This window comes from Diachasma alloeum, unplaced genomic scaffold (assembly GCF_001412515.2).
Source record: "Diachasma alloeum isolate Michigan unplaced genomic scaffold, Dall2.0 Dall_scaffold_00284, whole genome shotgun sequence".
Lineage (NCBI taxonomy): Eukaryota > Metazoa > Arthropoda > Insecta > Hymenoptera > Braconidae > Diachasma > Diachasma alloeum.
In genome coordinates, this window is record NW_021680423.1 from 1,398,105 (window position 1) to 1,413,996 (window position 15,892).

A 15,892-nucleotide genomic window follows, 5' to 3' on the forward strand; every position below is an offset into this window, starting at 1 on the left:
CAGGCAGTTTCGAGATATTTCGATATAAAACAACTTCACATTTCGTTCATATTTAGTAAATAGGATATTTATCCACTCCCTAATTCTGAATTTGACATTTTTGAACTTCCCAAATTATTTGCTATCGATTCATTTCACTATTTTTTTTTCAATATATTATCTGCTAACTATATGGAATTTAAACAACAATTAATTATAAATAAACTATGGACTCCTAAATTATAATTTTGTGCTTCTAAATTCTCCCTAATTATTCCCAATTGATATAAATAAAATTCAGCCGCAAAATAATTTTTCTATCTGCTAAGTAGGGGAGGGTAGGGCAAAGCGGGGCAGGGTGGGTAAAATGGGACACCTCAAAATTTTCGCTAAAATTGAAATAATGATGAATTTGCGAGAAAAGTATAAAATAACTATCAGATGAGTTAATTAAAAACTATCTCTCAATTTTTTTCCAGATTTTTTCGACAATCCATTTCAGAGATATGATTTTTTCTTCATTTTTCAATAAGTTCAGTTCTATTCATTGGATTTTCATTTATAACCCATCAAAATTTTCCATTTTCTGCTATCTATAAGAATATTTTGAGTATTTTTTTTCTCAATCTCTAGGTGCTCATAATAACGAATTCAAACAAAAAGTTGAAAAACTTGATTTTTCAAAATTATGTCGTTTTATTTTTTTCGAATTTTTTTCATTAATTCTTGTCATGAAAGCAAGTATTTTGAACTGTCAAACAAGTTAGGTTTCGTCCTGGACCTATTTTATTTTCAATTTTTTCATGTTGAAATTCCGCGAATTTGGTCAAAACACCCTGAGACGACTTCGATTATGTATCGAAAAAATATGTAACATATAAGTATACATTTTAATTATTTTCATATTATTTGTAATCAAAGTCAATCAACCCAATTTTGCGGTATTTCAATTGGGGCATTCCATTTTGTCCTTCAATTATTTTTTTTGAATTGGCGTGATTTCAACTCATGCTGAAGCCATATTTTACCTCCAATATAAGTAATTTTTACCAAAAAACACAATTAATTAGCCTCTAAGGTTTTATGCCCCATTTTGCCTTCCGCTCCCCTATATAGCGGTTGTTTTGTATGTTTTATCGATATGTTGTTCCCTGCCTTATCTTCCGAGGTCGATAAAGCAGAGCTCGCTATATCATTCGGCTAAATCGAAAATCGGCAGTATTTTTAGGCGCCTGATTCGAATAATCTCAAACTAAAAATTACAATAAAGAATAGGCTCTTGGGTTGGAATAGTTGAATACATGTTGTACGATAGTATAATTATACGGGAGTTATATACCTACCATTATTGATTTTTTAGCGTCATGCTCAATAATACAATTTCATGGATTCTGCTAGTTCCATTTCTACAAGGAGATCAATGCAAAGGTTCTTACAAGTTCTAATTCCCGTTAACGTAATCCAAGGGCTGAAGACTAAAGGAATTTTCGTCAAAAAAAAATCATTGGTAGATATATTATTCTTAGGATCATTTTCTTGGCTAGAATCTATATCCGTTATCATTTTTAATCACATAAAACCGTCAAATACTGTTGTAATTCCGCCAGTATACTCAGACTACAGTTAATGACCTTAGAGTTATCAATTTTTTACCGTAAATACAAGTAAGAAGATATTAGTTCATCAAGAGTAGTCATATCTTCAAGAGTACATTGAAGTAATTCTTGATTGGAGGCATTAATTAATTCCGCTGCCTAACTATTTTGTATTCAAATGTTCAGCATGATATTTATTCGTGGCTGCGGTATATCACTGGCTTCAAGAATCAATATAATAGTTTTTTGTTTTATTATCACAATTCCTAAATATGCCGTATTAGTAATTGATATGGCTACATCGGCGTAGTTATAAAAAGAAAGTAGACATAAATCGCACAATTATAATTATATCGATGTAGTCGATTATTTTTCGACATATTGCTAATGTTTGTTGAAGAAATTCTGCTGTAAAAAATTGTACGAAAATTTTATATCGCCTGATCAGAAGTGTCGATCGAAAGTAAAATTACATTTTAATTCCATTGTTAAATGTGAAAATAAGAAATCTAGGTGATAGGAAGTTTTTTATTCGTAAGTTTGTAGTGCTCTGACGCTTGCCTTTTGGGAGTCGTGACCTCAACCCGCAAAATCCCTTGTAGCATAATATACTATTTTCCGGAGCACGTCTAAAAAACTTCGTTAAAAAGACCTGGTTAAATTCAAATTGGGAAAGTGAACTTTTCGTTAATTAAACTTTTGTCAAATTGAACTTCCGTCAATAAAACCTTTCGGTTATCTTGTCTTTTGTAAGAATATAGGTGAAATCTGTGTTTGTGTTTGGAATTAAAGTAGCAAACGTGCTACTCTACAATATTTGAGAGGGATTGCATCGAATGTTGTGCTTTAAGTGTTGTGTTGTGGATATGAATAGTGGTGTTATTTATTTCCTCGTGCATATGAATTTATGTCAAATCATTTATAATCAAAACTTGATGCTGTTTATTCTGGGTACGGTGTTTTGCATGGTGATTCGTCAAGATACGATGTTTTTAGAAAATATGTGTGGGTGTGTATGTCACTGTGCGTGTGCGGATTTTTCACAATTTTTTTATAAATCTTCAGGAAACAAGCAGGCGACCGACCCTATTCGACAGAAGACTTGTGACACCACACTGTTATGTCAAAAGTCTTCATTTTTCTGCTACCAATTACATTGGTTATAAGCTTCCGAAGGGAAGAAGTGCATCGTCTATTTTTTATTTTTATTATTTCAACCGTAGTATATAAAATCATTTCGTCCTCTTAAAAATTTCATATGTAAAATTATGTGGTTTTACTCCGATTCAATTATTTCTCTCGATTTCATTCGTATTTTCCAAAACAGACTGATCTGTGCTGATGAATACACGTCCCATTCGAATTCAAAAAAATCATTCTCATTCCAGATGGTATTCCATAGTGCAACTTTTCTTCTTTCATATGGAATAGGAGGTCATCGAGACAAGTATTTAAAAAAAAAAAAAATTTAATCCCTCGAGAAGTAAAGGAGTTATTGGCCAAAATGGGTTTCCACAAAAAATTGAATATCTCGCGAACCGCTCGGTCGATTTTGCCCATTCAAAATACCATTCGTCTATGTCATGAAAGCTACGAACATACCAAATTTCAAGTCAACAACAACCTTTTTTATCGAGTTATCGAGCGCACAACGCTTTTCGCAAAAAAACAGATTAACGGCAATATCTCTAGACTCAACAGCGATTGTTCGATATATTATGGGTGCTTCAGATGGAGGTCATTGGGACGAGTATTTCAAAAAAAAAAAAAATTTAATCCCTCGAATAGTTAAGGAGATATTTGCCAAAATGGATTTCTACAAAAAATTGAATATCTCGCGAACCGCTCGGTCGATTTTGCCCATTCAAAATACCATCCATCTATGTCATAAAAGCTACAAGCATACCAAATTTCAAATCGATATTAACATTTTTTATCGAGTTATCGCGCGCACAACGTTTTTCACAAAAAAACCGATTAACGGCAATATTCCTAGACTCAGCAGTGATTGGTCTATGTATTATGAATGATTCAGGTAGAGATCATCGAGACGAATATTTTGAAAAAAAAAAGTTGAAATCGGTGCATTTATTGAGGAGATATAGCTGAAAAACGAAATTTAAACAATTGGCAATATCTCAGGAACTACTGGACCGATTGAGCCCAAATGGAGCCACAAAGTGGGGCTTATTCATAGCTATCATCAGTAAAAATTTCAAGTTTTTATCTGCGAATTTCACCGTATTTATGTTAAAATTTCTAAAAATAAACCCCCAAAACAGCCATTCTGCACATACATACGTACAGACGCAACCTCAAAAACATCATTTTTTCACGTTTCATGACATTCTAGATCATTTGCAATGAAAATTAGAAAATCGAAAAATCGACCAAAAAAAGGAGTAAAGTCGATGCTAAAAATCTGAAATTTTGTGAAATAATTGGCATTGTTTGGGAGCAGATCTGGGCAAAATTTCAGCTCAATCGGTCCAGTAGTTTTTGAGATACAGCAATTTCTCGAAAATCGTTTTTGCTCAATATCTCAAAAAGTACGCGACTGAATTGAATTTTTTTGTCGTCAAAATATTCCTTATGATAATATCTATCAAATCAAGTCATAATATTTCTACCTAACCAGAAATAACTTGGTAGTAATCAGCACTTTTCATTTTTGTCATAAAATCGGTATAGACACGACAACCCACGAAAAAAATGAGATAGAAAGTTGAAATTAAGTACGATTGTAACTCTTATGTAGAGATGGATAATGTTTGTCGATTAATTGAAAACATCGATTTTTAATGCCCAAACATCGATGTTTCTGACCAAGTTAACAAAATTTTTCATTTTTGGTGGAATAATAACGTTGATTGATTGAGAATAAACAAAATAATAATTTATCCGCAATCAGAAGTCATTATTTTCTACAGCATGTATGTTATGAATGAGAAGTAAAGGAGTCTAGTCGTCTATTGTTTTTTCAAATTAAAATTTTTCAATTTTTTTTTAAATCGAAATTTTTAACAATTATTGCAGCTAACGTCCAGCCACAGAAAATATTCACTATTTTTTTTCCATTAATTAAAAACCCTGTTTTCAGATTCAAAATTTAGCTCTCCAGCAGCACTTATGATTGAAACGTAAGTTCCTCGGGTTATATTTTTTGAATATATATTTTTCAATAAAAACGAGAAGAATAAATTATTTTAAAAAGTTTGTTTTTTCTCCGGTGTAATGAGAAAAACATTGATTTTTTAAATAATCGATGTTTTTTTAAACATCGCCCATCCCTACTCTTATGGTACTTGTGGAGGTATTGTGGAAGGGTGAAATCGGACGTACAGTTTAGGAGATATTTAACTTTTGGTGAAAATATGTTTTGCTCAATATGTCGTAAAATGTCCTAAAAAACTACTGGTCGAATTGAAATTTTTTTTTTTCAAAATACTTGTATCGATATCCACTATCGAGATTAATCAAAATATGGATACCCGTTCATACAAAGTTTTCGAGATATTCGCGTGTTTCTAATTTTTTCATGCCAGAGTTGATTTAACTTCCACAATACACGTAGGTGGAAATAGAATTCAAAATTTTCGGTAATAGTTAATACCATTGAGTCACAATAGTGTATAAAATTTTGGACGGATCGATTCAATACATTTTGGCATAGAGCAATTTATTTGAAAATCGTTTTTGTCAAAAAATCTATTAAAAGGTTGAATACCTTTCTGTAGACACCCTGTAGCAAGCGGTTACGGCTGTATGCCTGTCACAAGGGCAGGTAATTGCTACGGAACCATTCGGAAGCTTACTACCAATGGAATTGACAGAAATAAAAAAAAACAAAAGGACTAATAACGCAACAAGTAACGGTCACACGCGTTCTGTCGCATAGGCTCGAACCCCTGCTTGTTTTTCATTTGCGCTTCGGAATTTTTTGCTTCAAATTTTTGTGTCAGGCTTTGTGTCAGGGATTGGATACGATGCTTTGCATTGCGGTTCGTTCGGTTTTTTTCCGTTTTTACTTCCGAATGGAAGCTTTGTAATCGTTCAAATTTAAAGTTCCAAATTTTTGTGTCAGTGTAACTAAATATGGTCCAAAAGTCCGAATATGCGATTTTTAGAAGGTGTCTGTATGTATGGATGCATGTCTGTATATATGTCTGTGGACTTTTTTCAATTTTTTTTTCGCAATTTTCTTCATACGTTAACAGTTTAACAGTTTTTTACAAGTTTTTTGAAGTTCAGGTTGTTCGAATTTTTTTCTTCAAGTTTTTTTTGTTACCAAGTTGTTTTGACCAAATTTTATTGATTAAATTTTTTTGACGAAGTTTTTTAGACATAAACCCCTTTTTTCATCACTCAACCGAAAACAACTTTTCCGACTCGTGTGATTGCATTCCTCGGCTTCGCCTCGATCTGCAACCCTCACACTCGTCAGAAAAGTGTATTGCGGCCTCGTGACAAAAATAGATTCGACGATTATTCTGACGCTATTCTTCAACCTACACTGACAGAAATAGTACATTTCGCGTCGAGTGCCACTGGGGTTTTCGACGAGTGCGAAGTGGCAAACTCGGGCTCGGGCTGCAAACTCATATTCGCCAGAATAGTATATTTCAGCACGTGTGGGGCAATTTCGTCTTTAACGTGTGTGGGGTTTACAGCATGAGCCGAAGGCGAGTGATGTAACCACACACGTTAAGGACGAAATTTCCCAACAAGTACTGAACAAAATTTTATGTCACGAAGCCTGAAACCGGCTGAATTAGACACGAGACGCAAAGCGTCGAGTGTGTAATCCAACCGGTTTCAGGCATGAGTGGCATAAAAGTTTTTTTCGGCTTAATGACGAAACATACTATTTCCATCAGTGTGACGGGTAAGAAGTGGGGCTTGCAGAGCGTACGTAAACTGTCCGTTTACACATAGGGTGATAAAATTTCTCCAATTGGAACATGCTATTTGCGGAATGTGAGGTTTACAGGTCGAGATGGAGGCGAATAGTACTTCGATATAATATTTCAAATTTACAGAATGGATAATGATTTTTCAGGGCTCTACAAATGATACAAAGTCCGAGGGTTCCCCTGAGCATCAACAGCAAATTACTTTTCATCGGAGAAATCTTGCAAAAATTTTAGCGTCAAGTCTGTGGAACCTCTCCCACATGAATATATTCCAATGGAATCCTCGAATTGTCGAAGACACAATGAAAAGAGTATTTTCCAATTTAACAACACCTGATCTACGTCCATACATTCGTAAGGAAACCATGTTGTTATGGTATCTCTTCCAAATTAAAAGAAATCGTTTGATGGTCGATTGAAGGTGTTTGATAGTGTAGTGGCCCTGCAGGCAATTAATTTTTATAGATTAAATTTACGTCCTTCATGGCTTTGAAGGATTCAAAATCAGCTACGTCCTCGTTGGGAACCCTGGGTTACGCCAAAAGCTGGTAGGGTTTGATAATTACCCTACCAAAGTGTAGAAATAATTTAATTCACATGAATAGGGTAAGCTACCCAATAGATGGACAGTGCCCTGTAGATGGACGAGCTACTTTTGGATAGGAAATTACGCAAAAAAATACTGAAATGTGAATTGTTGCTTTGAATTTTCACTAACTGTTGTGATTCTTAACCCCTGAGTGACGATTTTTTTTCGATCAATTTTTTTTTTCAATTGCTAAAAACAAACGTCCATCTACTGGGCGGCTTTCTTAGGCGTCCATCTACTGGGCAGTTTACCCTACCTTAAGGATAATCGGGCGAGGAGTAGAATATTAAAAAAATGCAGCCAATTTTATAAAGATTTTTTTACGCATTATTGAATCCATTTACACATCGTTTATAAAATTTGAGAAACTCCAAAAGCAGGCCAACAACAAAATAATATATTTCGTTACAAGTGCGGAAAAGAGTTTTTTGGCTCGTGGGAGGTTTATAGCACGAGCCGAAGGTGACGTAAGGAAAAATTGTCAAACGGAAAAATTGTCAAATGAGAATGCGAAAGGGGCGCCATCCGGTAGTGACAAGCACATTGAATTATACGATATCATAGGGGCAAAATGGATATTTTCTGACCTCATTCGATCTCTTCGGGGTAAAATGGGTCTTTTCTGAACTCCTACGATTTCATGGGGGCAAAATGGGTTTTTCGTGTACTCCTACGATTTCATGGGGGTAAAATGGGTATTTACTGACCACATACGATTTTGTTGGGGCAAAATGGGTATTCTGTGAACTTTTACAATTTCATTGGGGCAAAATGGGTATTCTGTGAACTTTTACGATTTCATTGGGGCAAAATGGGTATTCTGTAAACTTTCACGATTTCATTGGGGTAAAATGGGTATTTTCTGACCTCATACGATTTGTCAGGGGTAAAATGGGTATTTTCTGTACTCCTACGATTTCATGGGGGTAAAATGGGTATTTACTGACCACATACGATTTCATTGGGGCAAAATGGGTTTTTCTTGTATTCATACGATTTCATTAGGGTAAAATCGGTATTTTCTGACCTCATTCGATTTCTTAGGGATGAAATGGGTCTTTTCTGTACTCCTACGATTTCATGGGGGCTCCTACGATTTCAAATGGGTTTTTCGTGTACTCCTACGATTTCATGGGGGTAAAATGGGTATTTACTGACCACATACGATTTCATAGCGGTAGAATGGGTGTTTCGTGTACTTCTACGATTCCATAGCGTGATAACTTCATCCCTGTACTGTATACTGATCCGTTGCAACTGTGATTCATTCAGGAAATAACGGATTTAGGGGACATATCCTACCAGACAGTTAAGTCTTTTATACTTTTCTTTTAATAATATCATTATAAATCTTTTTTGTAATTTTCGTCTAGGTCATAATGCTTCTGTGTATTAATTATTCATTCTTTTCCAAGTCGACGATTATTATCGAAATTATTATATTCTGTTGTTATTATATGAATAATTTTAATAGAAAAACGTACGGTATTACAGGACTGCCAGGGAATGGTGTCGTTATTTTGGCGGTTCTACGGAGATGTTCCTCCATATTTCCACGCTTTTCCGTGGAATCATTTCTTTTTATTTCCTACNAGAAAAACGTACGGCATTACAGGACCGCCAGGGAATGGTGTCGTTATTTTGGCGGTTCTACGGAGATGTTCCTCCATATTTCCACGCTTTTCCGTGGAATCATTTCTTTTTATTTCCTACAAATAGGAACTAATACTTCGTATAAAAAATAACGGAGGGAATAGCAAATATTTACGTTTCAATTTATTCTGAGCTATTTCAACATAACTTAGAGGTACGTTTATTGAAACCATTTACACATATTTTGTAAATGCCTCACAAATTACAGGCAAAAGGTTGTATAACATTTCCTGAGGGAATTGCAAATTTCAACTTTTCAGATGATTTTCAGACATCTCAACCTATCTTTCGAATACAATTTCTTCAAAACTTTTTACGGAGAACTTCTGAACATTTTGGAAGATTTTTGAAAAAATAACTTATTAATCTGTGACGTGAGAGGTTTTCTACCTCCCTCACGCGGATTTCTCTCAAGATCTAACGTGACGCGACTAGAATAGGATTTGATTAGGTATTCTTCGTATAAAACAATCGAGCACCACTGTTACATTAATAATTGACAGTATATTGAATAGATAGGTAAAGTATAAAATCAACTGTTAAATGGGTTCGGTTTCGACGCGGATCTACTATAGATTTTTGGCTAGGAGAGGACGTCCGTCCATCTTCAACTCCTGCCGTACTCTGCCCTATTCCAGAGCTTCAAAGTCGTTGCTGACCGAAAATGCTAAATAAGTGTTCTCACGGTTTTTCTAACTAACACGGCCATATGTCCATCACTGACAATGGCTAAGACAATCAAACAGCTCCATTCTGAGAAGCTGGACTCAGGTGTCACCGTGAGACTGCTTATTGAGCATTTGGGACTTTTTCTATCTAGAAAATATTAATTGAATAAAATCGACGTGTGAATATCTCCACACGTCACAAATCTTATAACAATTTTCTTTCCGGATTGCGTATAAAACCCTATAGAAGTTACGTACATGATGATCGGATATTTGTATAGGAATATTTTCTATACGATTTATTTCTATACATAAATTTTGACGTAATTTTTTGTTTTCGTACGAAAGATATGTAAACGTTCTAGAGAAAAACGTAGAGAAATGGTGCATCTCCATATGAAATGTTTATTTACATGAGGCAGTGTGTCGTATAGGATCAAACCTATAGAAATCGTATAGAAATAATTTGTATTCAAAATATCCGTATCAAAATATCCGAGTATCATACGCGAAAATCCTATATAAATTCTATACGCAATTCATTTTACCCCCATGAAATCGTAAGAGGTCAGTAAATACCTATTTTACCCCAATGAAATCGTAAAAGTTCACAGAATACCCATTTTGCCCCAATGAAATCATATGTGGTCAGTCAATACCCATTTTACCCCCATGAAATCGTAAGAGGTCAGTAAATACCTATTTTACCCCAATGAAATCGTAAAAGTTCACAGAATACCCATTTTGCCCCAATGAAATCATATGTGGTCAGTCAATACCCATTTTACCCCCATGAAATCGTAAGAGGTCAGTAAATACCTATTTTACCCCAATGAAATCGTAAAAGTTCACAGAATACCCATTTTGCCCCAATGAAATCATATGTGGTCAGTCAATACCCATTTTACCCCCATGAAATCGTAGAAGTACAGAAAAGACCCATTTTATTACCCCTAACAAATCGTATGAGGTCAGCAAATACCCATTTAGCCCCTAATAAATCGTACGAGTTCACGAAAAACCCATTTTGCCCCCATGTAATCGCAGGAGTACAGAAAAGACCCATTTTACCTCTAAGAAACCGAATGAGGTCAGAAAATATCCATTTTGCCCCTATGATATCGTATAATTCAATGTGCTTGAGATATCTCCCTAATTAATTATCTTAAACTAAATATTATTTTATGTCGTTGGGCCCGAATCGCTTCGCTCGGTTAGATCGCGGTTTTCTCGGGCCCAACGACATAAAATACTGTATGCCACACGGCGATAAAAGCATTTTATGTCATAGGTGCCCAGAATCACGCGATTCTAACCTCGCTTCGCTCGGTAGAATCGCGGATTCTGGGCCCTATAACATAAAATAGTATATGAAACTCATGCGTAATGGTGTTTTTTGACTCGTGGGATTGTAATATACTAATCTGGCGAATGTGATTATAATCCTCGCCTTCGGCCGGCTCGGATTATAATCCACATTCGCCAGATAATACTTTTATCACCTGGTGGCATAATATACTATTGAATTTATCTATACAATTCTAACTTGAAAACTCTTCTTTACCCCAAAAACCATACTCCGTGGCATCACTACCGGATGGTGCCCCCTTCGCATTCTTATTTAACAATTTTTCCGTTTGACAAGTTTTCCTTACGTCCCGAAGGCGAAGCGTGCCTAAAAAATCACTTTTTCACACAGCGTGATGAAAATGATTTTTAAATTTGCTGGTGACTTAACCTGTGAGGTTAAATGGGTCATCGATAATTTGAGTATTTTTTCCATATTGCCGACTGGTCGATAATGTAGGAGAAATGCGCGAGTTATCAATGAACCCTTTAACCTCATGTATAAGCAGGAACTTTAAAAATCATTTTTGTTACTGCCCTGCTTCTGGGGTTTCTCAAATTTTGAAAACGGTGTCTAAATGGATTCAATTCGCGAACGCAACGTAGATGTGGGGGCCATCGAGTGGTCTCTCCACTAACTACTGTTGGGCGGCAACCAATGAGATCAAATAGAATCCAGTGATCTCATTGGTTGAGCCTCACCATTGGTTCCCTCCGAGGGATCTCATTGGTTACCGTCCAAGAGTAGTTAGTTTAGAGACCACTTGGTGGCTCCCATATCTACGTTACGATCGCGAATACTATGTGAAAAAATCTTAATAAAATTGGCTGCATATTTGGAATATCCTGCTCTCCACCCGTCTATCCTTAAGGGAAGACTATTATGACTTAAAAGTCGCGGGCTAATGGAGTGAGATTTACCGTACATTAAAGATCGGTTAAATACGTCGAGAAATGAATCATTAGCGCAAAAAATTGATTGTTTATTGCTCGTTTAACCCACAGACGCTTAAAATATTAAAAATAGTCAAGGGCCTCCAATTTTGGAGCTACAGAGGTTTTTTTCTTAAAATTTTTTGTAAAAATGTGTTAAATAACAATTATATACGAGTTGGTTGTTTAAAATTAGACTCCTACACAACTAATTCCTTGTTTTATGTAAAAAATTGCACTATTCACGTAAAATAGACAAAAAAATGTTCCTAAAAGAACCGAGATATTTTCAATATTTTGAGGACCGCTTTTCTGGCTATTTTACGTGAATGGAGCAGTTTTTTATACGAAAAAAATGGAATTAGCTGTATAGGAGTCAAATTTCAAAAATTAATTCGTAATTTTTATTTTACACATTGTTTTCAACGAATTTGAAAAAAAATCTGTACTTTTAGCATTTCAAGCGTTTGCATTTGCGGGGCAAACGGGCAATAGACAATTAATTTTTTTGCACTAATTGTTCATTTTTAGACTATATACTCAATCTTTAATGCATCAGAAATCTGACTCGAATAGCCCCCAACTTTTAAAACTCATAGTAGTCTCTCTTTAATAACTGATAGATTTATAATCTTTCGTCGTAAGAAAGAAGGGTGAAGTAAGAGTATAATTCCGTACATCTATTTGAGCGTCTACATTTAATAATTTAAAAAAGATATCTCGGTATAAACTTCGCCAATGTAATAAAGTGCAATCAACAAAAAAATCAAATTTTAGATGTTACATTGCATCGTTTCACAATAAACTTGATGATTATACATTGACTTAATCATTTTCAGAACAAATTAAAGGAAAATTGACGTCAATTACTGAGTACGGACGAATTCTGAATGATGAAATCGGACAAATCAATGGAGTAAAGTGAGTAAATCAAATTAACTCCATAACTTCCATTTATTATTATCAATAAAAAACTTTATTACACATTTATTCATAATCACGTTTTTTATGAATGTCTCTAGGTCTCTAGTAGTGCGAATGACAAACGACTTGCTGAAAGACGTGGAAAGAGCTCTCCTGTGTCCTGACGACAACTTTCAATCACAAACTGACATTACATTAATTGCCAAATCACAGAAAAATCAAGAAATTATTCAGATTCTTGGGAAAATGCTCTCGTGTTTCGATACAGTCATTCAAATATTACAGGACATGACTTAAATCGGAGTTCAATAAACCAAATGTGATAGAATCACGTCAATTAGTCACTATATTAATTATTTCTCATTTCCTGCAATGAAAGGTTTCATTCCATTTAGTTTCATTCATAGTTCGTAATTATTTTTACCTTGGAAAAACTTTGTAGTTGATTAGCAATACTCAAAAAACAATTTCTTATACTTTTTCAAATCACAATTTTCAAGAATGAGTCACTGAAATTAACATGGATTGTTGGATTATCTCAGTACTTAACAATGTTTGGAAGAGTCGTCACAAAAACTCTTCTCTAATTAAAAATTTGATATTCGACATAACTTATTCCACCACTTGAGTACTGAATTATTTATACAATTGACTGTAGAATTCAGCTGTGTGTTCCCCATCCCATCTCCCTTTCAATTTGCTCCATATTAATCGATCCCTGAATGGCCTCACAGTTGGGATTGAAAACAGAGTAAGCACTGACCTCTCCTTTTTTCTTGGGGCCCGACCTCGTATTTTTCCATATAAATACCAAAGCCGAGAGTATAAAGTAAACAGCGCCGAACTCAAATTGCAGTGCTATGACGTAGAGTGTTGCCCATAGTAAGAAATAAATGAAATAAATCACTTGTGTAATTGTTGAATTTCTCTGTGGTGATACGTCGATGCTCTCCTCCGAAGTGATACTCTCCAGGTCATCTCTGTCCTGTAACCTTTTGATTCTTAACGTTAAGGTACTTAGTCAGGCTTAAATTATGAAAAACGATGGATTGATTCAACAATATTGATTTTGTAATTGTGGAAGTGTGTTTAGTTATCTCCCATGTTTATGTATCTCAATAATGAGCGATGCTAGAACAAGAATTTTTACTACTGTAAAAAAAATTGTGCATATTTTTCAATAGTACTGTTGATTTCGTAGATAGCACAGTGAAACGAATTTGAATCCAAATTTTGTCTGGAAATAGGACTGACTGTTAAATTCTATATTTGTTATATCCTTTCGTACTGAACTCAACTGCGTTTGCGACATTTTCAGATCCCACACTTTTCATCCAAGTATTATTGCTTCACCGATACTATTCGTTTAATAAAACTTTTCATCGAAAATCTTCATTTTACATTTCAACCTTTGATTTTTGTACTTTTTATTTTTATACATCCATGTGACTAGAACTACTGCTTAAGATTCATAATTGTTTATATCATGAGCCAAATCTGACAACCAATCAAAATGCAATTGCCATTCATTTAAGAATAACTCAATTTGCTTTCAGTGAGAATTGGCTAGAAAATTCCATTGAAATTCTATAGGAATTCCATAGGGTTTTCATAGCATTTCAATTGGAATTCGATTGAAAAATTCTACTAGTTTTTTGCACTGATTTTATTCCATATTTGATAGGAAAAAGTCAATATATTTTGAATTTCCGTTTGAATTTTTCACTTGAGATTTTTTCTAGTAGAATTGGGCTCAAATTTTCCAAGTTTTTTCCGCTGGATTTCGTTGTCTTGCATCACAGAATCCGAGTGGAACAAACTTGATGCCCACGCATTCTTATAGGAAAGTCTCAAGAGAAAAATTCAAACAGAAATTCGAAATCTATTGACTTTTTCTTATTGAATATCCAATATAATTAGCGTAAAAAACAAATAGAATTTTTCAATAGAATTCCAATAGAATTCCAATAGAAATCCTATAGAAACCCCATAGAATTCCTATGGAATTTCAATAGAATTTTCTAGTGAATTCGCTAGGTTTTCTATTGAATTTTTTCATACGTGCTATATTTTCAAGTATTTTCATTTACTGCTGAGTTTGTCAACATTATAATAATTGGATGTCTAGCACGGTGGATCAAGTGTTATTATATTATGAGACCTAGAAATCTTGGACCAGAATACATCAGGAATTTTCATAGCACATCAGATTCTCTGTGAAGAGCAAAAATTTCAAAACCGGTGAGAGCAAAAGTCATCAAAAATAGTTATCATACATAAGTTGAAATCTAATTTGGTAATCAATTTTTTAAAATGAATTCTATCATTCGATTTTTTGTTTTATGAAATACCTCAAGTTTTTTGGACAACAAAGGCACAGGCTGTTCCTGCCAAGACAAAACCCCTTTTATAGAATTTTTCGCCTTTTCCACCATCGCTTCTCGACGTTTTCTCGTTCTATAAGCCTCAAGCTTTGCCTCCATTTAATTATTAATTGCTTGGTGTTTACCGTTCTAATCACGAGATTGTTTCTAAACAGTTGACAAAATTACGTGGACACATTGTCACGGTAATAACATCGATGCTTCACTTCACTCTGAGAACCAGTGGAAACACTTGTCAACTTTTGACGTCACGGGATTGTCAGTGGGTAAGGGTTACGATCGGTAGATGTCTCTGAGAGCTATTTCTGGGAATTTTCTTATCGATCGGAAATTTAATTTGTAATTCAAGTCGGATAGATCGGAATATTTCAGAATAATATAATAGTTTTTCTTTCTGACTCTCGGAAAATTTTAATAGCAATACGCCAAGCGCTTCAAAACTATCGGGTATTTCCCGATAGTTTCGTTGCAAACAAATAAAGGTGTCAAGTTTCGTAGGTTAAAATTATCGGATTATTATATTGGATTAATTATGATATTCATCGGACTATTTTTTCGAATCAGATTTGGGTCAGAGTCCAGTGGACATCATCAGGCGGTGAATTAAGGAAGATTTGAACAAATTATGTTAATAGGATAACCCGATTTCCGCAGAAAAAAATGAAGAGCTACTGCAAAATATTCAAAAGCTAGGAGGAAATATCCGAAATAAAACTATCGGGTAGCCTCAAATACTGCGCTCTGATTGGTCGAAATCCGATTCTGAAAAATAATCAGATCTAAAAAAATTTCTACAATTTTAGCACGCAAGGGACATTTGGTTGGGTGATTCTCATGGGTGCTGATAGAAATTCAATGATAATAATACAATTTAAACATTAAATAATTTGGTCGGTAAGCGACAGGC

The 15,892-nt window shown here is 34.6% G+C and overlaps 2 protein-coding genes across 2 annotated transcripts in view; one reads left to right on the forward strand and one right to left on the reverse strand.

The window, feature by feature from the left end:
* Positions 1–12,941, forward strand: part of LOC107038500 — a 27,784-nt gene extending 14,843 nt beyond the window's left edge. The window contains exons 5-7 of the mRNA XM_015257639.1: positions 6,634–6,841; positions 12,517–12,598; positions 12,700–12,941. Of these exons, the coding sequence (XP_015113125.1) occupies positions 6,634–6,841; positions 12,517–12,598; positions 12,700–12,898 (489 nt within the window). The 3' untranslated portion in view covers positions 12,899–12,941. The remainder of the gene's footprint in view (positions 1–6,633; positions 6,842–12,516; positions 12,599–12,699) is intronic.
* Positions 12,613–15,233, reverse strand: LOC107038501 (SAYSvFN domain-containing protein 1). Its single transcript, XM_015257640.2, has 2 exons — positions 14,953–15,233; positions 12,613–13,586 (listed from the first exon to the last, which is right to left on the reverse strand). The coding sequence occupies exons 1-2, from the start codon at positions 15,082–15,084 to the stop codon at positions 13,263–13,265; spliced, it is 456 nt and encodes a 151-aa protein (XP_015113126.1). The 5' UTR covers positions 15,085–15,233; the 3' UTR covers positions 12,613–13,262.
* Positions 15,234–15,892: the final 659 nt, after the last annotated feature.